Consider the following 23402-nt stretch of genomic DNA (forward strand, 5'->3'; position numbering starts at 1 on the left):
CCTCACTCCACAGTGCTGTGTCAACGACAGAGAAAGATCTGGAAGCACACATTATCATTGTTGTTCCCCATCATTGATCGTGTCAATGATGGGGGAGAGTTGGTGGTTTTGTGGAACTTTTGCATGTGGGGAAGCAAGCACTGTAACTAAAATGACCACAGGCGATATGATACTTGAGAGGACATACTATTGTTTGAACACTGGGAGGAGACATTTGACAAGAGTGCCACTCGCCAAAAAATTTTGAGAACCAAACATTTGATTTTCTGCATAAAGCTGAATTTTCAATTTGCAGATAAACTCAGACTGGCCATGTCAGGCATGACAGTCGTGTGAGACAGAGTCTAGCCTTTTCTGAAGTTGTTTTGTCAGAGATTAATTCACAGAACGAACTAAGCAGGCATGCCTTATTGCACAACCCAAATCTTTGTAAAGACTTGCCATTTTCAGCGTGCAGGTGATTAGCTTGGTGGAGGATTCTGAAAATGGTAACACACAGATGTCATAGAGACGCGAATGCTGGCCTAAACAGTCAAAGTCCACATCAGGTGATTCAGACTATAAGTCAGGTAGCTCCTGCTAGTTCAATGTTGGCACATGGAAGAAGACAGGTCTATTGTGTCTATGATGTATTTTTAATAGTTTTATGAAGGGATATGTTGATGCTTAAATGTTGCCTTTTGTCGGTTACTGAGGGGGAAGTCTGGATGGAGTTGAGGCATATATCTATTCTCAATGTACAGCTCAGCTCCGTACTTAATGAGTAACTGAAGGCAACACAAATTATTCCTTTTAATTTCTTAGAGGCATAATAATAAACAAAAAAATCAGATTTAATGTCATGTTCATTCATACTTTTACTTGATTGAAAACACTAAGTTACACTCCATCACTGTAACAATAAAAATACATTTAACTGATTTTCATCAATACATTTTTATTGGAAGCATTTGTAATGCATTCTGTGCTCAGTACTACATACTATCAGTTACTAATATTGTTCTCATCACAATTCAGAATATGCAATGTAAAAAAAAATCAAACAAAGGGTAAATAAGGTGCTAGGGTGCATAAAAAGAGAATCACAATAAAGTTTGTTCATTTATAAAATAATCCATGCTCCCACAAAAATAACAGTGATGACCCTTTTGTTCATAGCAAAACTACAATTATGATATAGATATAAATAGATATATACATATATAGACATAGATATTGATAGATAGATGGATGGATATATAGGTGTTTTTCTAAGTGCACTACCTTAATAGGTTATACATTCCTAAATTCCATATCTTCATGTGAACAGATTATCCAAATAGAGAGACGTTGCGAAAGTGTGATAATGATTATGTTTATAACTGAATACCATGGATGTAATTTAAACGGTAGTAAAGTGAGTTTGGATGGCTTTAAAGTACGACATCCGTTCGATTAAAAAAAAACAAAAAAAAAAAACACCGCGAACGTTATATGCACATCTTCATCACCGGAGCGCGAGCAGCGTTTTCCGTCCACCCTGCAGGTGATGATGCTGCTGTGGGCGGAGGCTCGCGCTCCTCTAAATAACAGTCTGGGGGCCCTGCGGATATTTAACAGTGTCGGACCAGCCAGACAATAACCTTTTCCACTGGAAAGACAAACTTGGAGAGGACACGGGGAAGATCAGCCACCCAGCAGGTGAGTCTGTTTTCATATACATTTGTGTTAAAGTAATTTCATTATTTAAATCAAGAGTTTTGTCTCGTGTAATTGTTGTCACTGCTAATACCCACAGAACAGTTTCATTTATGAACATGTTATGTGGTGAATATTGTAAGTGCATTTAAGGTCACTGCCACTACAAGGTTTTTTTAAAAGTAAGAAGAGGTTGAAAAGAAGAAAAACTGATCACCTAGTCAGCTGGATAGTCCCGTGTGGAAAAATACAGAGCCTAGGCTATACAACAGATAATTTAAAATTCGTGATAACATTGCAAGGGCAGCGACCACACAATGTAACGGTGGAGAATGTTATAGGAAACTGTTTATTACATTCCCTCTTGCAGAAAGTCCTTATATTATGGTAATATTAGATAAATCATAAACATTAAAACAGCATACAGCACAGTAGCTAGGTATTAGAGCATATTTTGCTCTTTTAGAATATAACACCAGATAAATCAGAATTAGAAATAATCAAAACAGTTAAACCAGCAACTGAAATATGAGAATATTATAGGATTATGATGGCAAATAGTGTCTTATATGTTGCTGCTGCAGTCTCACCTGCAGAATATCATAGGGATATTATATGTGATAACAGTCACCCCATGCATTATTTGAAGAATAATATGTTTTAAGTGGAGGGGCAGTTTTGTAATCCTGTAGCAGCAACACAAATGTGTTTTCATGTTGTTTGCTTTATCAGATTTCTCATCAAAAGTTGATTAATCATTTGTATTTGTCTGTCAGATTTGGTGATCTTATACAACATAAGCAACATAACTCCTCTTGAACTTGAACTTGAGAAGAATATACAACCAAAACTTGACTTCTGTGTTGAAAAAAAAACTGCTTGACCAGTTTAAGATGGTTAAGCAGGTTGACCAGCTATTTCGACCTGCTTAGGGTATGGTTTTGCATAATATTTGCTGGTTTAGCTGGTCATACCAGCTTGTGCTGGTCACTCTAGCTGGTTTATCCATTGAAGTTACTGTAAATTTGAACCAAATAAATTTCCTTAAGTATAAAGAAATAACAGCGTCATGAGGGAGAAGTATGAAAAGCAAAGGGCATAAATCAGTCCACTATCATGGGATATGCACAAAGATAAATGTGTCACACCAGCATGGCCATCCAGCTAAATCTTCAAATACCAGTAAGAACCGTGTAAGGACCATCTAAGACCAAGACCAACTAAAATCAGCTACCAGCATAAGCTGGTTTTTAGCTGGGGGGTTTTTTCAGCATGGCAGAATTATATAATTTCTTGAGTTGTGTACTTACATTATCCCAAATATTTCCAACAACAAACAAACCAATGACTGTAGGCTAAATAAAGATGAACAACATTACAGCTCCCCAAAAGTGAAGTCAAAATCTTAATCGCCCCCTGGTGGCTGACTGCAGAACAAGTCATAATCCCCGCCCCCTCTATGTTAGACTCGACATGAGCCCAACTAAAATACTACACATCAGTTTTTTAAAAAAGGTAGTTTCTGTCCATTTAAGTAGTTCTTATCACGTTGCTGTACGTTAAAGTTTTAGTTTTTCTGATAAGTTTGGGTGTATTTTTCGATTTAATGCTTTCAAAAGGGAATGTTGTGTCATGATTGACAGCTGTGTGTTGAAATCGGTGTGCTTGTGATCAGTGGCGCTGCTTGTGATTGGTTAGGATTCGATACCAAAGCTCCACTTCCCAGTTGCTACTGCGCAGATTCTGGCTTCAAAAGTGCAATATTAGGGCTTAATTACTGTACAACAAAATTTGAGACACGTTTTAGTCGTCTTCTAATAAATTTCCAGCAGGCTGTACACTAAAAGACTTTGTCCATCTTTATACACAATCTGCAGAGAAATCTGTAAATTTTTTTCAAGAAACGTTTCATTTGGTTGCACTGGCTTAATTTGAGTCGTGCTGAAGATCCATCTCCGAACCTGCTGCCCACTACCACACACTTGTGGCTCTTCATGGGCCACCTATATCTTTGTTTTCATTTATTTGCCGAGTTAGACTCCTCATCAGCAATGAATATTTATCATTTATATTGGTTTGTGAATTTCATTAACCTTCTGCAATTCCAATATAAATCCGCCACAGGGTTGAAAGTATTGTGCGCTCCAATCATGAGGTCCTTTTTGCTTGTACTAATTCTTCTAGGTCAATATTGACTCTACTGCAAGTAGTACGAGTGTACCCTGCACATGGAAATACAGTAGGTTCAATGTACTCTGGTGAGAAAATGTCACTGATGCTATTCTTCCCAGCAGTTTACCAGGTTAAACATTTTCATGCTGCCTGCACAGAGCTAAATTAGAGCTGTGTGGAGACATTTTGATTTGCCAAAGACTTGTGCACATTCATGCAGTCAACCCCAGCTGTCCTCCACCGACCCTCACATTCTGGTCAGCAACAAACACAAACACCAGCCCTGATGCTGGACCCTCATACTACAGTGCTATATCAAGGGAGCATTGCAGAAAATCCAGTGAGTTATTTCTAGAGAGCAGCTGAGATGTGATGCCATAATTCTAATTCTACAAATGTCAATACGTGCTGGTATTTGCATATTCCACCCAGCCTTGCAGCCTTTTTCCCCCCATAATTTCCATGCTACAGCTTGGTCTACCACAGTGTTTTTCAAAAACACAACAGCAAGAGCAACATGCAAACATGCTCAGTGGCAGGGGTACATTCAAAGAGGCAGAGGCCGAGATATCCTAACTTTTAGTGTCTTGTATAGGTCAATTCCCCAAAACACAGCTTCACACCTTCCACGCCAGGCAACACCTTTGTCAACACCTTTCAAACGCCACACCCTAGAATATTTGATGTGGAGCATGCAGAAACATGATTGACGACAAACAAGATAAGTTAAAAAAGAAATGAGCTGATTTAAGAGTTTAGGAACACCCAGATGATAATCAGTTTTCTCCACGACGCTGTTTGGGCGGAAACTCGATGCCGCAGCTCCACTCTGCGTTTGCGCGTTCTCATCACAAGTTGTCACATGTTGCCCCTTTTCAGTGGACTTTCGCGTCTACATATTATGCTCAAGGTATCCTTCTGCACCTGCTATTTACAATCCATGATGTCAACACAAGCACATAGTGGGATTATGCTGCATGTGGATATGTTTACATACAACAAAAGCATGTGCCAATGCAGGAACAAACCGACATGCTGGCATAGATGGTTACCTTTAAATGGGAAGTGAACACCAAATTCCAGCATCAAAGTCCGGGTTTGTTCAATCTATTCCTCTCACGTCCCACCCACCTTGTAGACGCCCTTGCACTCCTTATATTAAATTGTTACCAGCAGTGTTTAAATCTAATGCTGTCTTGATGCATTTCATGCGCAGGCAACAGGTTCCATCCAGCCACGTTGTCAAGTGACGCTACGTATATTTGTATCTTGCCGACGCAGTAGGTGCTTTCACTGGCATAAAATAACACTGCGGTTCTGTCCAGCGGCATTCCTTGTGCACGCAAAAAAGGTGCCTTTTGGTGTCACGTTATTATGCCAAAAGCACTGACAAAGGGGCACTATTTTACGAGTTTTGAATTAGAATGGGTTGGGGATTATTACTCAGCCTGTGAATTAAATTAGCTCGACCCTTTTTAGGGATTAAAAATCATGATATCTTGACCGCTGTTGCTTCATTTTTTTCCTCATAATACCCACAACTTTTATGAAGTTAAATACATAATTGTTGGAGTACCTTTCAAACAACAGTCCAAAAGTCATTATCTTTTGCTTACTGTTTTAAGAGCATAATGTCTTGCATGTTGCCATGTTGACCGTAGTCGACATGGCAAGTCATTGAGGGGTTAATGTACTTAATTGAAGAATAAGCATTAAGTGAAAATATGAATAATTTGTGTGTACATTTTTGTTTGTTGCAGGATCCAGATGACCTTTTTGGAGGGGAGGCTCCCTCAGTCAACACCCAAAGACTTTCACCACCATTTATCAAGCTGCCAAGCCACAACCTGCATTAAATGACAAAATTTGAGGTCTAATCCAAACAAGGACAAGGACCATTAATCTCAGACTTGGGCTTCATAAGTGCTTTATACTGTATATATGACAATGTGCATATGACTGTATATAAAGCTTTTGTAGCACAGCTGAATACCTCTTTTTGTACACCCTAAAGACAGGCATTGGTGGGTTTAAATTAGTGCAAATTTCAGTCTCTAGTTGCATTTTATATCTAGGGTCATAACTTACTGAGGATTTCAAATTTGGACAAAAAAGTCTGGCTCTTGAGAAAGCTTGATGTAAGTTAATTTGATTCTGTTAAGGAGTTAAAAAAGTGCTCAAACATGGCCACTGCTGCCATCATGGAGGTGGCAGACATCACTGTTGTAGTAATCTACTTCATCCTGGTGCTAGCAGTTGGTTTCTTTGCCATGTGGAAAGCCAATAAGAGCACAGTGAGCGGCTACTTCCTTGCTGGTCGCTCCATGAACTGGGCGGCTGTTGGAGCATCTCTATTCGTCAGCAACATAGGAAGCGAGCATTTCATTGGACTAGCTGGATCAGGTGCTGCTAGCGGGTTAAGCGTGGCTGCATGGGAATTAAACGCCCTATTATTGCTCCAGTTGTTAGGCTGGATATTTATCCCCGTGTACATTCAGTCTGGTGTCTACACCATGCCGGAGTACCTGTCCAAACGGTTTGGAGGGAACCGACTCAAGGTGTATTTTGCAGTGTTATCTCTTGTCGTGTACATCTTCACCAAGCTGTCCGTGGATCTCTATGCCGGAGCGTTGTTTATCCAGGAATCATTAGGGTGGAACCTCTATCTGTCAATCATCATCCTCATCACCATGACAGCTGTGCTGACAGTTACTGGAGGTCTGGTCGCTGTCATCTACACGGATACGATTCAGGCATTCCTCATGATCACCGGAGCACTCTGCCTAACAGGCATCAGCCTCTTCAAAGTGGGAGGACTTGAAGGTCTTTATTGATCTTTTTTAAACCATTAACCAGTTAAACTACAATGTGATCTGCATAATATAACAAATGCTGAATTGTGTTCTGCCATGTAATTTTAAGGAGTTTGGACCAAGTACATGCAGGCTACTCCAAACATCACTGCCATCTTGCTGTCTTCACCCAACCTGACATATTCTGAATCCTGTCACTTCCACCTCCAACCAAAGCCAGATGCTCTGAAGATATTTCGAGGACCGAGGGATCCAGACCTACCTTGGCCCGCTTTCTTATTGGGCCAGACTCCAGCATCTATTTGGTACTTGTTCATACCTTTCCACATAGACTGACTTCCCAACTGGGTCTCTTCCATGTAGGTCTTATATGTGTGTATCCCCAGAAGATTAATTTTAACCTAGTCCATGTAAGCCCACATAAAACAATAGTACAAATATATTGTTGCAGATTGCCATGAAAATTTCTGAGCATGTCCATATTTCCCATAAATTCTCCAAACGTCTCAGAAAAGTTCATGGCAAACCATTCAGTAGATGAGATATTTCAGTTTGGAAAAAAAGTGGTGGACTTAGCATTCAACATTGCCATTCTTGAGCAACATGTTTAAGATGCCTTGAAAGTGTGCCACCATCCTTGCTGTAATGCTTCTTGACACTTTGTTGAGGGCTAATTATTAACTCCAAGCATTCATACTGTGTGTTCTAGGTACTGGTGCGCAGATCAAGTGATTGTACAGCGGGTTCTGGCAGCAAAAAACATTGCCCATGCCAAAGGCTCTACTCTCATGGCTGGCTCTTTGAAAATCCTTCCCATGTTCATCATAGTCATCCCAGGTAGAGCCATTAATTGCTTTTTGAAAAACTTGCAGACACACTGATCAGCCAAAACATTTAAACCACTGGGGAGTGAGGTAAATGACATTGACCATCTTGTTGCAATGCAAAGTTCTGCTAGGTAACCTTTTGTCTGGGCACTCAACGTGTCCCACCCAACCAAACACTGTTGAACACCAAGTATGCCCCCTGATGGCAATCGCACTCCTCAATGGCAGTGGTGCTCCAACAGGACAACGCATCATGCCACACCACAAAAATTGCTCATGAATGACCCAAGACAAAGAGCTCAGGGTGTCAACCTGGCCTTGAAATTCCCTGGATCCCAATATAATCCAGCAGCCATGGCACATACCAGCACCATCAACCTTGATGGGGCCTCCTTGGATAGGACTTGGTTCTGACCTGTTGAGGCATACACACACTTTGGGGGATGTCCTCTTGTGTCTGACACCGGTGCGGAGAGATGGTGGTACCAGTGCATCCTACAGATGCTCGATCAGATTGGGATCTGGGGAATTTTAAGGCCAGGGCGACTCAGTTCTTTGTCTAGTTTTTTTGGGCCATTCCTTAACAGTGCAGTGTGGCATGGTGCATTGTCCTGCTGGGGCACCACTGCCATCAAGAACTGCCATTGCCATGAGGTGGGGGTATTTGGTCTGCAACAGTGTTTCAGTGGGCGGTTCATGTCAATTGGTATCTACATGAATGCCAGGACCTAAGGTTTTTCAAAACAGCACTGCAATGTAATAAGGCATACAATGATATTTACTTCATCTGCCAGTGGTGTCACTGTTTTGACTGATCAGCATAATTTCACGACTGGGGGCTCACTAAGTAATTGATTTATTTATCCTCATGATTCCAGGGATGATTTCCAGGATCTTCTTTGCTGATGAGTTAGTGTGTATCAGTCCTGAGCACTGCATGGAAGTGTGTGGTTCTGCAACTGGCTGTAGCAACGTGGCTTATCCACGGCTCGTCATGTCAGTGATGCCTGTTGGTCTCCGTGGCCTGATGATGGCTGTCATGATCGCAGCTCTAATGAGCGACTTGGACTCCATCTTCAATTCAGCGAGCACCATATTCACGCTGGATATTTACAAGATGCTACGGAAGAAGGCTTCATCCAGGGAGCTGGTGATAGTCGGCAGGTTGTTTGTGGTTGTCATGGTGATCATCAGCATTGCCTGGGTGCCTGTTATCATTGAGATGCAGGGAGGCCAGATGTTTTATTATATCCAAGAAGTAACAGATTACCTGACTCCACCCATCGCTGCTCTTTTCCTGCTTGGTGTCCTGTGGCATCGCTGCAATGAGACAGGTGCCTTTTGGGGAGGCTTGGTAGGATTTGTTCTTGGTGCATTGCGTCTGATTTTGGCATTGATTTACCGCGAGCCTCACTGCAACCAGCCTGATGAGCGGCCGTCTTTCATCAAAGATGTTCATTTCATGTATGTGGCAACCGTCTTGTTTTGGGTGTCAGCTTTGGTGACTGTTGTTGTGAGTCTCTGCACTCCTCCGCCCAGGAAAGAGCAGATCAAAACCACAACTCTGTGGGGGTTAAACAAGAGAAAGAGGCTAAAAGAGCAAGAAAAAGAGAAAGCTGGAGGAGATGTCCATGCTTTGAAGCCTCTGAACCATGAGATCATGAATGGAAATGGTTTGCTTGGTAAAGAAAAGTGTCAAGACCTCCCAAACAAGCTCAATGTCATTGAGGCCAATCATGAAAATACTCAACCAAGCAACAGTCATGCTGTAACAGTCAGTGACATAGAAACACCCCCTCCAATCCAGAATGACTGCACCGCTTGGATTTCTGACCCTAAAATGGTTGAAGAGAAAGACAGAAGAGGAGTAAGGGATGAGGAGGACAAATGTTGCCTTGGAGGAGAAGGAGGAGTGAAGGGTGGGAGGTGTGTGAAGGCTTTAGAGTGGTTTTGTGGGATCCAGAAGGAGCCATCCGAACCTCAGGTCATGAAAGTCCAGGAACAGGAGAAGATTGTGGATGAGCTTCTTTATGAACCTCCACGAACCAGAATCATCCTGAACATAGGACTGGGAGTAATTTGCTCTGTCGGCATCTTCCTCTTTATCTATTTCTCTTTATAGTCTTTCTTAATTTTAAGTGGTGGGACACCTTTGTCCACTAATTACAAGCAGAAAATGCGTACAGGTAAGGTATCCTTCCATTTTCTCTGCAAGTTTAATTTAAAAAGAGTGTTGAACAGGAGAAATGGTCCAGAGAACATCTGTAGCTGTGCACAAATGATTTCCAATTTGCATTAGGTGCATTAGGAAGATCTGCACAAAAGTTTAGTCACAAGAAGCTTTGTAGCTTCCCCATTGGCTAGTAAGAGCTAGTAAGAGTGAAGTGTGAAGCAAAATTATTTGTATGTAGAGTTACAATTTGTGCTTGTAGATTTGAAACTAGAGATTCATAGCTTTTAACTAAAATTTACACCAACAAATGGCTTTGGTGCAGACTTCTTTCACCTGTAAACAGGCAGGTGTGTAACTGTAATTTTTTTTGTAACTAAGATCCTTTTGCACTCAGACACTGAAAATAACAAGGACAAATTATTTTCATGTGCTCACAAAATGTCCTGCACAGCCACAGATCTCCTTATATATTAAAAAATGATATATATTTGTTTATATATTTTTTATGCATTCAAACATGTGATACATTCAAGCATTTGTTTTTACACTGTAACACTTCATCATTTATACAAAATGTTTTTACAGACTCACATTCAGACATGGTTCAGACAAGCAATAATTTTGACCTTTGTTTTCTATACCTATATACCATGCAAAGGCTTCTGTCTGTCCCTTTTCTGTTTGTTGTTTCTGCTAAAATACATCTAAAATGCAAAGTGGATTTGAAATATGCTCAAGAAAGGCTGAGAAACAACCTTTTGAAAACAGGTGGGTTTTTTCATAGAATAAATTTGTACTTTGTTGTATATTTTATATATTATGAAATGTATTTTCTATCAGTGTTCAGTATTCTTCAGACAAACTAGTTTTTGTCAGCTCTTAATGTGAGTATAACGAAAGTGGAGGTAAACGCACAATAATTTACTTTTTCTTTTGTACATTTTTGTGAACATTGTGCTTCATTTGGATAGAAACCTGACTTCTTTGTGAACTGACAAGCTATCAAGCATGGATTGTCAGTTTGAAAGTTAGGAAAATTGATGGATGCAGCCATTCCAATTCAGATGTGGGAAACAGCACTTTGTTTAAAGTATATTCACAACTTTTAAGTTACTTCTTCTAAGCTGAACACAAGGGAAAATAAGATTTTAATGAGCGGTTGTCATTTTTTTGTACCTATTATAGAATTCATGGCATCTTCCACTGAAATGGATTAAAATTTTTATGAACATAGTTGTGAATTGCGGTGTTATTGCGTTGATTTTCTCTCTCCTGGACTGATCCAGTGAATATAATTGCATTATTGTAATTATTTAACACTCAATTAAATTTAACACTTTGTGCAACAGAACTGAATAATTCCAATTAATTCAAGTGTTATTTCCTAATGTGGCTATTATGATGATTTTCATTAAAAGTTTCTTTGGCTATGAAGTGCTGCTGAGAGTTTCATGTGGGAGTCATTTTATAAGATGACCAGACATTATAAGTATGCTCTTGCCCTCTGATTTTTGTATGATTTCATCTCGGCCCCTTAACTGTTATCACAGAATTAATGTGAAGTAGTGGAAAGCCTCCCAACGAAACTGGTTCTTCTGGTCCACACAAAGGCCTCCACCAGGCTCAGTACATGAGGGCTATTTTATGTTAACAATGTTCACTAACTACCTGCAATGACTTGTAGGCTCTTTCTCAACTGACGTGCTTGGCAGTTGAATTCTTATTAATTCATGATGACACATAGTTTGTTTTTTTGTCAGTGGGGCATTTAGCAGCTTTAAGGTGCCAAGGGAAAAGATTCTCGGCAAGCTTTTCCTTGGCATTATCTCTGGCCATCAGTCAGACTTTTTTTTTTTTTAGCTTAGCTTGGCATATTTTAGCTTAGCTTGGCATATTACTTTGTAAACAATTGCAAACCAAACTAAAGTTCTCACAGCCTGTTGAGCAGTAACAGGTGCTGGTCTCAACAGATCTTCCTAATGCACCTAATGCAGCTAAAGAGGCAGCTGGTAACAATAGTAGCAGGTAACAGGTAATAATCTTATCTAATCTAATCTTAGCTGGGCCTGGTGAATAAGAGCTGGTAACTGGAATGACCAGTATTAACATGTAGTTGGCCTACCACCTTTCAAAAACCGAGCTGGATGTACTGTAGTAGGGATGGGCCTTTATGCGTGGATCGGTGTATTGCAATAAAAATAATTCCAAAGAAAAACAAAAAAACTGCTTGATCAAACTAGTTTATCTCTTGTGCTGCCACTCATTGTGGCATTCCTGATATAAGCCCTATGGTCTAGCTGTACTGCTCTAATCTTGGGTGAAGTCAGGTAACGTTGATTGAGACATCAGGTAAAATATGACAAATTTTACATCGGGGCTCTTTAAATATTAGTGGTAAATCATTGAACATGGTATTGCATTGTCAATACTAATGTGTTTTACATGAAACATTTTTATTGGTCTAAGATAATGACACCAAAGATTCAAAAATCCACTGGGATAACAACAAACACGGTGGTGGGATGTTGCATTTTATTGAATGTATGACTTATAATCAAAATATTTTTGCAATACACTACTTTTTCAGGGAAAGGGTTTACAGAGAGTACTTCATGGATTCAGGAAAAGTGTGACAAAAATAAAAAGCCAAAATGGTACATTTTCGTAAGTGAAACCACCACGTTTTTAGGCTGCCCGTTGCCATAAAATCTTGATCTCATTATATTTTGTGCCAGCCTGTGGTATTGGTAGTGGTGGAATCTAACTAACTACATTTGCTCTTGTAAGTGCAAGTTGAGATACTTGCACTTTACTTGAATACTTTCTTTTCGTGCCATTTTGTACTTTTACTCCACTTAATTTCAAAAGAAAATATTGTACTTTTTACTTACTAGTTTATTCATGTACAGCTAAAATTATCAATTGATAAATAATTAGCCTATTAACAAAAAATAATTGGCAACTTTTTAAGAAACATTCAAGTCTTTTCCCTTTTTTCTCTTTATAATTGATTAATTAACTTGTTTATTTATTTCTTTATTAAGATTTTTTGCATGTACTTTTACTTTAAACACTTTAACTACTTTTTCCTGTATACACTTACTTTTACTCAGCTTTTATTTGTGACCAAGTATTTTCACAGTGTGATATTAAGTACTGAGAATATAGAAGAAATAGGCGGCACGGTAACAACATCTTATTTATATTTAATCAGCACTGCCTAGTTTCTGTTTAGTTTTTGTTTCTGTTAATCACTACCTATAAATCTCCTTCAGTATGTCACTGACAGCACACACCACACACACCCATCAGTGGCCTCCATATGGTGGCTCCTTACACAGAATAAACAGTGCTGTCCATGGTGCTGAATAAACTATTTCTATACTATACTACTATATACTACTATAACATATTTCACATGTATCCTAGTCAATCTTTTTGTTGTATTTTGTAATTTTTCTGTAATATATATAGATATATTAATTAAAGCAAGCTTAAAGCCCTTCCAGCCAGTTTGACTTTATATCAAACTTTCTAGTTAACGTTCTTTCTAAAAGAGAGCATGGAGGGGTTATAAAAATCAATAGAAGTAAAGTTAATCCATAACCATGGTAACAACATTTTAGCTGCAGTTGTTTGGAAAGCAAGTAGAAGGAGGTTTACCAAAGTTCATTTACACAAAGGCTATAACTCACATTGTTTTGATACAAATCTGTTTCAAAAATGGTTTAAACAGGAGGTACATTAACCTGCACATCCTCGTCATCAGGGCGTGAGCAGCAGTTTTAACTCCACCCTGCAAGTGATGGTGTCGCACTTCACGTCATAGGCTGAGGACCTCCAACTCCCAAACAGTGAGTAACTCAAACCAGTTTGACAATAAACTTTTCCACTGGGATAACAAACAGGGAGACGGCACAGAGGAGATCAGCCACCAAGCATGTGAGTTTCATGATATTTAGGTCTTAAAAGTGTGTCTTAAATTATGGACATTCAAATTGAGTTTTGTGGCATGCTGTATTTAATTAATAAGAGTTGTTTCTCATCACTGTTGTCACCGCTAATGCCCACAAATACATTTAACTCATAAACATGTTATTTAAATGTTGTTGTAATACAGATCTGAAAATTAAGGACAGTGATGCCACAAGAATTCAAACAAATATTCCAAGATTATCATCAGAGGCTGAAAAGATACAATGGAAAACTGGTGACTGTAATGTGCTGTCAATGCCCTAAGGGCAAATGCAAAGAAAATATATTAGACCCTATGTTGTATAAACCATATTTTGTATAAAAACTGCAGATGTTTCACTTATAGCTTTAATACTTGAGCAAATTGGCTTGAAGATTGAATTGCGTAAAAATAGCAAGAAATCTGTATTTTTTAAGTATAAATTATCTGAAAATAGGGAAAAGGTGATGCAAACCATCAAGGAAAAAGGGGGGAGAAAGTCTCCAGAAAATGCTAAAAACTGTTTCTGTTTCTTTTTTTCTGTTACATGATTTTAAATACAAAGACAGTTTTCTGGATGCCTTTCACAAGCATGTAAACCTGAGAAAATTGGTTTGAAAACATGGAGGGAAAGGCAATGAGCAACTTGTAAGAGGTGACAGGAAAACGACCTGAAAATTTGCTTCAGAAAATATTAAATATTTTCAAAAGAACTTGTTGAAAATGTCCAAATAACTGTAGGCCAATTCTTATATTTCTATATGTAAAATTACCTCGTTCGTAAGGTCATTTTCTTCTGTTTACGAGTTCTATTTCACTTTTGTTAATTTCTTGCTTATCTTCAGGTAATTTTCCTGTAACCTTTTACTGATTTATTGCTATTTTGGGGCAGTTTCTTGTTAAATTGCTTATTGCCATTTTCCCATGTTTTTGAAAGAGATCAAGCCAGTTTTCTTAGGTATCAAAGGGTTAACAAATAGGATAACAATCACACCATACTTTACTTAAGGAATATTAGTTTTCAGTGAAGGGGCAGTTTTGTAATCCTGAGTTATTCAGCAGCTACACATTTGTGTTTTCATGTGTTTGGCTTATCAGATTCCTCAGTTTTTTTATCACTTGTATTTGTTAGTGAAGTTGAGTTAACTTGTGCAATTGCAGCTTAACTCTTCTTAAACTCGAAACCAAGCTGAGGGCTAATTAGCAGAATAAGTTGAAACACCTGTGGGTGTCGCAAAACGGTGCAAAATACATGCATATATTCAAATTCCTTACTATGAATTGAAAGCATAGGCAATGTTTGGGAGAGACAGAGTAATGACTTCCTTAGTTCAGACAGGAAAGAGCAAAAAATAATTTGAAAAGCTGAACTGAAACTAAACTGTTACAAAACCTCCCTGCAGGTCCAAAACTTGTTTGATAGATGTCTCTTGATAAAACTAAGAAGGGAGGAGTTAAAAGCAGATATCTGTTTACCCAGAATTCCCCTCAAGAAGTTGGTTAGTCTTGCACTCATGAATATAACTCAATACTTATTTTAATGCAAGTTGCATTAGGAGTAAATCCTGCATGTGGAAATACAGTCATGAGGAAATGTCACTGATGCCATTGTTTCCAACTGTTTATACTCATTAAACATCTCTATGCCACTAAATTAAAGCAAAAACAGACTGTAAGCAGAGATTTGGATTTTTGTACTTGCACATATTCATAACAGTAAACCCCAGCTGTCCTCCAGCAACTCTCACACTCTGCTCACAACAAAAACAAACACCAGTCTTGCTGCAGGACCCTCTGAGAAAGGGTAATGGTAGTCTTGCTAACAAAAAAATACAGTTATTTATTTCTGGAGAGCAGCTAGGATGGCATGTCAAACTTCTAAAAAATGTCAGTGCGGTGGTTTTTGGCATATTTCACCCAGAGCCAGGCAGCCTTTCATTTCCCATAGTTTACATGTTTAACGTTTGGTCTACCATGACATTTAGTGCCACAAAATAACTCTTCAACATTTGTAATCTCAGTTTTATGCAATTTTAAATGAAATACTTCTGGATTGGATAAAACCAGACATTTGAAGATATTACACTGAATTATTTTAGTTTAGTTTTTTCCAAACAACAAACTGAGGTTTAATATTGAAGTGCCAAAAACTGTAGTTTAATGAATGGCCACAGAAACCCCCGTGTTAAAATGCCCAACTTTACAGCAGAAATAAACATATTTACAACCTGGTACAAAAACAGATTTGATCTCCATAGTTCATATATACACTTATGACAAATGTACACAGGGTGAATTTCAGATCTAAACCTCGCTTCTCCACAGCGCCAGCCTCTCATCCCTCATGTGGTCACTTCTGGCTCAGAAAAAAAACAAGATGGCACGGCCGAAATGCTGAACTTGAGGCCTCAAAATGGCAGCCCACAAACCAATGGTTGACATTATTATTCATACAGTCTATGGTTTTCACGCATCCAAAACGTTGATAGCCGAGGCCGGAGGCATCCTGTTTTCTGGTTGCCTGTATGCATATATGTGCATACATCTGTCCGGCACATGCCTGTGGACGTGATACCTCAAGAATGCCTAAAGGGAGCTTTCTTCATATTTGACGCCAACATTTGAACAATGAATTTCCCTTTTTTTTCATCCAAAGGAATAATTAATGATAAAAATAATTGTTATTTGTAGGCCGATACCCTACCCCCCCATTCTTCTCTTTCAAAATCAACAGCAACAACTTGAAGACACGCTCAGCGGTAATCATGTTTCCAATATGATGTCAAATTGAAGCTGCAGAGCCCAAGATATCCTCACTTTTAGTATCTAATGTGCCCCCCTCCCCACAATTCAACTTCATACCCTTTCTGCCTGTAAAATCACTTACAGTTTGCTTATGCAGACTTACAACTTGGTGCAAACTAGAGGAGAAAGTCTGAATGCACTGAGCCATGGGGTTCTTATATAATCTATTCCCCTTTAACAGCACTGTTCCTGGTGACATCAAAGCTCCTCGATCACTCTTTAAAGAAAGCCTGGCAGAAAGGGTTAAATGCTGACTGCTCCACTTAGGCTCAGCACGGACAGCTGTTTGTCATTGCCAAGTTCCTCCACTCTGGAAAAAGGTCACAGAGATGAGGAAACAATTAGCTTTATGAAAGGCTCTGCTGTGTCAATGCATTGGAAAGACGAGACAAAAAAGAAAATAAGCATGTTTTCTGTGTTTACACAGCTTGAAAACATGCATTCTGTTTACTCTTCTAGTTACAACATGTTTTTTTCTGTGAAAAAATAATGTTTTTTCTTGTTTTTTGCAGGACCCAGATGATCATTTTCTGTTAAGGCTCCCTCAGTCAAAACCCAGCAACAATGCACCACCGTTCTGGAAGTTGCCAAGCCACAAACTGCATTGATTACCAGAGCTGAGGTTTACTGCAAATCAACAGAACACGTTTATTTCAAGCTTAAGCTTGATTAGTGTGTTGACAGTATTACTTTGATACACTAAAACCAGATTAAACAGGAATCTGTTGGCTCAAATTACTGGAAATTTCCCTGTTAGAGTGTAAGCACACTTGTATGTTATATTCTGGGTTCTGGGGTCATTACTAGAAAAGTGCTCAACCATGGCCACCGTCATCATGGAGATGGCAGACATTGCAGTTGTAGTAATCTACTTTATCCTGGTGTTAGCAATTGGTTTATTTGCCACGTGGAAAGCCAATAAGAGCACAGTGAGCGGCTACTTCCTTGCTGGTCGCTCCATGAACTGGGCGGCTGTTGGAGCATCTCTATTCGTCAGCAACATAGGAAGTGAGCATTTCATTGGACTAGCTGGATCAGGTGCTGCTGGCGGGTTAAGCGTGGCTGCATGGGAATTAAATGCTCTATTTCTGCTCCAGTTGTTAGGCTGGATTTTTATCCCAGTGTATATTCACTCCGGAGTCTACACCATGCCAGAGTACCTGTCCAAACGGTTTGGAGGTTACCGACTGAAAGTGTATTTTGCAGTGTTATCTCTTGTTGTGTACATGTTCACCAAGCTGTCTGTGGATCTCTATGCCGGAGCGTTGTTCATTCAGGAATCATTAGGGTGGAACCTCTATCTGTCAATCATCATCCTCATCACCATGACAGCTGTGCTGACGGTCACTGGAGGTCTGGTCGCTGTCATCTACACGGATACGATTCAGGCATTTGTCATGATCACCGGAGCACTCTGCCTAACAGGCATCAGCCTCTTCAAAGTGGGAGGACTTGAAGGTCTTTATTGATCTTTTTTATGCATTAATGTTAAACCATTTATACCATGTAATCAATTGAACTGAATTTAATTTAAGGAGTTTGGACCAAGTACATGCAGGCTACTCCAAACATCACTGCCATCTTGCTGTCTTCACCCAACCTGACGTATTCTGAATCCTGCTACCTTCACCTCCACCCAAAGCCAGATGCCCTGAAGATACTACGAGGACCGAGGGATCCACACCTGCCTTGGCCCGGTTTCTTATTGGGCCAGACTTTTGCCTCGATGTGGTACTTTTCCATGTTTTTTCCATGCAGACTGACTTCCTAAATTGTCCAGATTAATTTCAGCGAGAGCTGACTTTTATTCACGTGAAATTGCATCACTCAATGCCAAATTTGCATATAATGTGTCTGAGCATTGATTTGAAAATTTGCTTCCCATTTGATCTAGATGCACCTTAAGTATCTTCCCTTTGTGTTTCAGCTACTGGTGCGCAGATCAAGTGATTGTACAGCGGGTTCTGGCAGCGAAGAACATCGCCCACTCTAAGGGCTCTACCCTTATGGCTGGCTGTCTGAAAATCCTCCCAACGTTCATCATTGTCATCCCAGGTGGAGACATTATTGCTTTTAAAGTAACTTACGCCTAGAGTCCTTCCCTAGGGCTCACTTAATAACTGATTTATTTATCCTCATGATTCCAGGGATGATTTCCAGGATCTTCTTTGCTGATGAGTTAGTGTGTATCAGTCCTGAGCACTGCATGGAAGTGTGCGGTTCTGCAGCCGGATGTAGCAACGTGGCTTACCCACGGCTCGTCATGTCAGTGATGCCTGTTGGTCTCCGCGGCCTGATGATGGCTGTCATGATCGCAGCTCTAATGAGCGACTTGGACTCCATCTTCAATTCAGCGAGCACCATATTCACGCTGGATATTTACAAGATGCTACGGAAGAAGGCTTCATCCAGGGAGCTGGTGATAGTCGGCAGGTTGTTTGTGGTTGTCATGGTGATCATCAGCATTGCCTGGGTGCCGGTCATTATTGAAATGCAGGGAGGCCAGGTGTTCTATTACATCCAAGAAGTAATAGATTACCTGACTCCACCCATAGCTGCTCTCTTTTTGATTGCTGTCCTGTGGCATCGTTGCAATGAGACAGGTGCCTTTTGGGGAGGCTTGGTAGGATCTGCCATTGGAGTCATACGACTGATTTTGGCATTTGTTTACCGCGAGCCTCCCTGCAACCAGCCCGATGAGCGGCCGTCTTTCATCAAAGATGTTCATTTCATGTATGTGGCAACCGTCTTGTTTTGGGTGTCAGCTTTGGTGACTGTTGTTGTGAGTCTCTGCACTCCTCCGCCCAGGAAAGAGCAGATCAAAACCACAACTCTGTGGGGGTTAAACAAGAGAAAGAGGCTAAAAGAGCAAGAAAAAGAGAAAGCTGGAGGAGATGTCCATGCTTTGAAGCCTCTGAACCACGAGATCCTTAATGTAAAGAGTTTGCCTGGCAAAGACGAGCATCATAACCAAGAAAAAATGCTCTATGGCATTGAGGCTCGTCATGAAAATGCTAAACCAAGCACTGGTCATGAAACACACCTTCCAATACAGAATCCTGGTACCCCAACAGTTTCTGATCCTAAAATGCTAGAAGAGGGTGAAGGGATAGAAGTGAAGGATGAGGAAGATGAAGGTTATGCTGGAGGAGGAGGAGGAGGAGGAGGAGGAAGAGGAGGAGTGGAGGGTGGGAGGTGTATGAAGGCTTTCACGTGTTTCTGCGGCTTCCGGCATAAGCCATCCAGAGCTCAGGTTATTAAAGTCCAGGAACAGGAAAGGACCGTGGATGAGCTTCTCTATGAACCTCCAAAAACCAGAATCATCCTGAACATAGGACTGGTGCTAATTTGCTCAGCTGACATCTTTCTCCTTATCTATTTCTCTGTATAGGCTTGTTTAGTTCCAAGCAGTGGGACACATTTGTCATCATACTAGAAGCAGGAATGTTCTGCAAATCAAGCTAAGTTCACACTACACGACTCAAAGTCATCTGATTACTGTATCATGGACACTACACAACTGTTGCTGGGTGGTACTTGCCACGTCAATGCTCCATCCATAAAATTGGGGTTGCATGCAACATTTTCAGAGTAAAAAAAAAGCTGGAGTGTTTGGAGTCTCTGTCACAATCGATTCAATTTTTAAAAACATGGGGTTTGTACATTAAGTCCTTGTTAAGAGTGATTATTCTCTCTTGACCAATCAGAAGCCTGCAGTGTCTGCAGCTCCACCTTATAGTACTGAATCAGTGTGCTAGGTAGACACAGTAGGGGGGTGACAAAAAATGGGACAGAATGGAACATTTCTGTTGGTACCATCCACAACTTTTGATAATGCAAACACAAAATTAACTCTTCTGATGTGTGCTCAAATTAACTGCTTTGTGGAAACAAGGGTAAAGTGAAAACTCTTAATACTCACGTATTGGTAAATTCACATTTTGTTTTGCACATTTTCTTTAAAACTGCATCACATCTGTATAACATGAAATTGCAAAGTTATTAGTGAAGCAGTTTTATTGCAAAAAAAATCAGCTTTGCAGTTACAATGCCGGTTAAAGGGTAAAACACACATTTTATCAATATTAATAATCATTGTAATCAGTTTCTTTTTAGGCAGAAGTTACCCAGGGGGTTTGGCATTGGTTTCTTCACATTGTAGTAACTAGTGGGGAATGCACAAGAGTTTATTAGCAGTGTTTCCAAGTGCAACTTAAAACCTTTTATAATATTTTCTACATAACCTACTACATAATCTTTTTTATCTGTGTGGGATGTGCACACTAGGTGCTTTACGACCATATAACATTACAGTGTAAAACACAACACTGTGGCTGTGCAACACTTTTGGGGTTTTCAGGAGAATTAACTATTATTGGAAATGTGTAACAATCATGTGTTCAGCTTTTTTGGCAGTGTTTTATAATTGTAAGGGTGGTCAGTTTCAATACTTTGGAGAGTGTTAGTGCTGTGTTATAATAACATGCAGATCATACTATGTATTAGCAACACTAGCTCCTCCTTCGTGTTGAAAAATAATGAGCATGTTTTAAGCTGCACACAAGGATGTGCTGGGAAAATAAACATTTAATTGTCAGTATTTTTTCCATTAATTTCCTACACCTATTGTAGAACTCAACTCAAGTGCTTTAAATTTATGAACATAACTGTGAATTGTGGTGTTATTGTATTTGTTTGTAAGAACCAATTACAAGCCTGAATTGAGATGTAAAGGGGAGGACCTCCTCTCCTGGAGTTAAGTTCCCCTGAAGTCAGTGGAGAACAAAAATGTCTGTATCAAAATATTGCCATGATTATGTTATATATTCATATTATTTTCCTCTGTCCTTGACTAAGACGGCTGTGAAAATTACAGAATGGAAACCTTTCATTATATTCCCACTTACATTTCCACAGAAAGTCCCTCTCAGTTCAGTGGATAAATACCACAAAAAAACATAAAATTTCGATCATACGACTTGCTTCTTCTTCGGCCCAAGTGAAAACATGAACAACACCACTCTGCCATTGCGACCCACACTGTGGTCGAAGGTGGAACTGCATCTTGAATTACAGAAGCAAGGCGCTATGTTTTATTCTTTCAGTTAAAAACCTATGTTGTAACAAAGCCTGTTTATTTTCATTTTTTTCACCAATACAGGTCTGTGGTTTGCATAAAGTTGTGGCACGCACATTCCCTGAAGTCTGTTGTTGCAGTGCACATATCCCCAGGTACAGACCAGTAATGTTTAGTTTCAGATGTGGACAGAAGGTAGATCTGACCTTTGAAGACCATAAGACGTCAAATTCAAGATGGTTGAATGTCCGACGGGTCTAATGTTCAAATGCATTAAATTTCAAACCAGACAGGGTTGAAAAACACTTTTAAGTTTCATTTCTAACTAATTTAGGGATGCTGATTCATTTTGTGATACTTCTGAGATCTCTATAGCTCAATAAAATATGATTAGATAATGCATAGACAAGATTTGTATAAAAAATCTGGACCCATCGCCTGTTTTTATGAGAGGGGGGTGCAGAACAAGACTGAATAAAAGCACTGCAGTTTGAGAAAACAAGGCTGCTTCTGACATTGTGTAATCACCCTGAGGACATGTATGTACTGTTAACTGCTCCAACTGCCACTGCTGTACTCAATGTACTAATTATATATTTTGGCACTGACATTAAATGATCTCACGCACCTCTGGGTGGGGAAAAGATCAGTAGCTTATGTGCCAAATACAGTCATCTGCAAATTTGAACAGTTTATAAATCGTAAATAAATATAAAGTAAATAAAGAGTTAAAGACTATTGTTTAGCATAAAGATGTGTTTTCAAAGTTATTAAATAGACTGAGGATTGCCATTGTAATCGAGTGATGTAGATTTGTTAAAGAGACGTTACGACAGTTCATCTATAATAATGATAATCTGAAGCAATAATTGAAAACATGTCCAAAATATGTTGAAATTGATGCTTAGGATTTTGGACACAGTAAGAAGACAGGGATTATTGAGTTAATGCAGGGACACCATACTGAAGTGTATTATATACATATGTTTGGCTTGAATACACATGGTGACTAAAACTGGGGATATGATCGATGGAATTATAAATTTGACCTGTGACACATGTAGTTATTTCAGTTAGTGACACTTTTCCTTAAACAATGTATGATCAATTTGGTGTGATAAAGCTGCTGCACAGAGTAGAGAACAATGTGCAAGCACCCCAAAAGAGAATAGCAACACTAGTAAATTGCGTAGCCTGTTCTCCTTTAAACCAGCCTAGGCTTGTACAGTACATAAAGTACAAGGAATTAATATTAAAAAAGCTGTTGTGTCTCTTAGAAAGCTGTTCAAAACTTGAGACAGTAGTACTACAGCTCTATCAACAGTAATTAACAGTAATAAACTATTTAATAACTCTGCAAACACAGGATCTTTCTGCCTAGTTTTAAAGTGACAACTTTATATACGTTACCTTTTCTTTTGAAGTTCCCTCAGTCATAGCGCAGGGACAATGCAATGCAACTTTGCAAGATGAAAAGCCACAGTCTGGATCGATTCCTGAATCTAAGGTTCATTACAAAAGATTGAGGAAGTATGTTTTCTCTTCACCCAGGTGATGATGATGATGATGATGAAGATGATGCTGCTGTGCACGGAGGTTCCAGTTAATAGGCTGAAGACCTGCCAGTCTCCAGTCTCAAAGCAGCCTAACCGTAAACTCTTTGTATCAGCCCGGTGAGTCTCGTTGTTTATTATTCAAAGCGCATCTTAAATATCATGATAGGCATCCAATTGAGTGAGTTTGACTTGCTGTATTTAATTAATAAGACATGTGTCTCATAAGTTTGTGTAATTCTTGCCAATGCTAATGCCTCCAGACATGTTTAACATTGTGGTGATATCAAAGTTTCTCTGTCACTTTTAAAGGAAAGGCTGGCTGAAAGGGTTAAGTACTGACTACTCCA

General features: G+C 39.5%; 2 protein-coding genes across 2 annotated transcripts; both read left to right on the plus strand.

The window, feature by feature from the left end:
- Nucleotides 1-1566: 1566 nt before the first annotated feature.
- Nucleotides 1567-11018, plus strand: LOC121962866 (sodium/myo-inositol cotransporter-like). The gene is made up of 5 exons (XM_042513187.1): nt 1567-1680; nt 5610-6672; nt 6772-6967; nt 7372-7499; nt 8368-11018. The coding sequence occupies exons 2-5, from the start codon at nt 6033-6035 to the stop codon at nt 9609-9611; spliced, it is 2208 nt and encodes a 735-aa protein (XP_042369121.1). The 5' UTR covers nt 1567-1680; nt 5610-6032; the 3' UTR covers nt 9612-11018.
- Nucleotides 11019-13454: 2436 nt separating this feature from the next.
- On the plus strand, nt 13455-22226 carry LOC121962868 (sodium/myo-inositol cotransporter-like). Its single transcript, XM_042513188.1, has 5 exons — nt 13455-13604; nt 16935-17880; nt 17958-18153; nt 18350-18477; nt 18570-22226. Exons 2-5 carry the CDS (start codon nt 17244-17246, stop codon nt 19811-19813), a joined length of 2205 nt encoding a protein of 734 aa, XP_042369122.1. The 5' UTR covers nt 13455-13604; nt 16935-17243; the 3' UTR covers nt 19814-22226.
- The last annotated feature ends 1176 nt before the right edge of the window (nt 22227-23402 follow it).

This window comes from Plectropomus leopardus, chromosome 24 (assembly GCF_008729295.1).
Source record: "Plectropomus leopardus isolate mb chromosome 24, YSFRI_Pleo_2.0, whole genome shotgun sequence".
NCBI lineage: Eukaryota > Metazoa > Chordata > Actinopteri > Perciformes > Serranidae > Plectropomus > Plectropomus leopardus.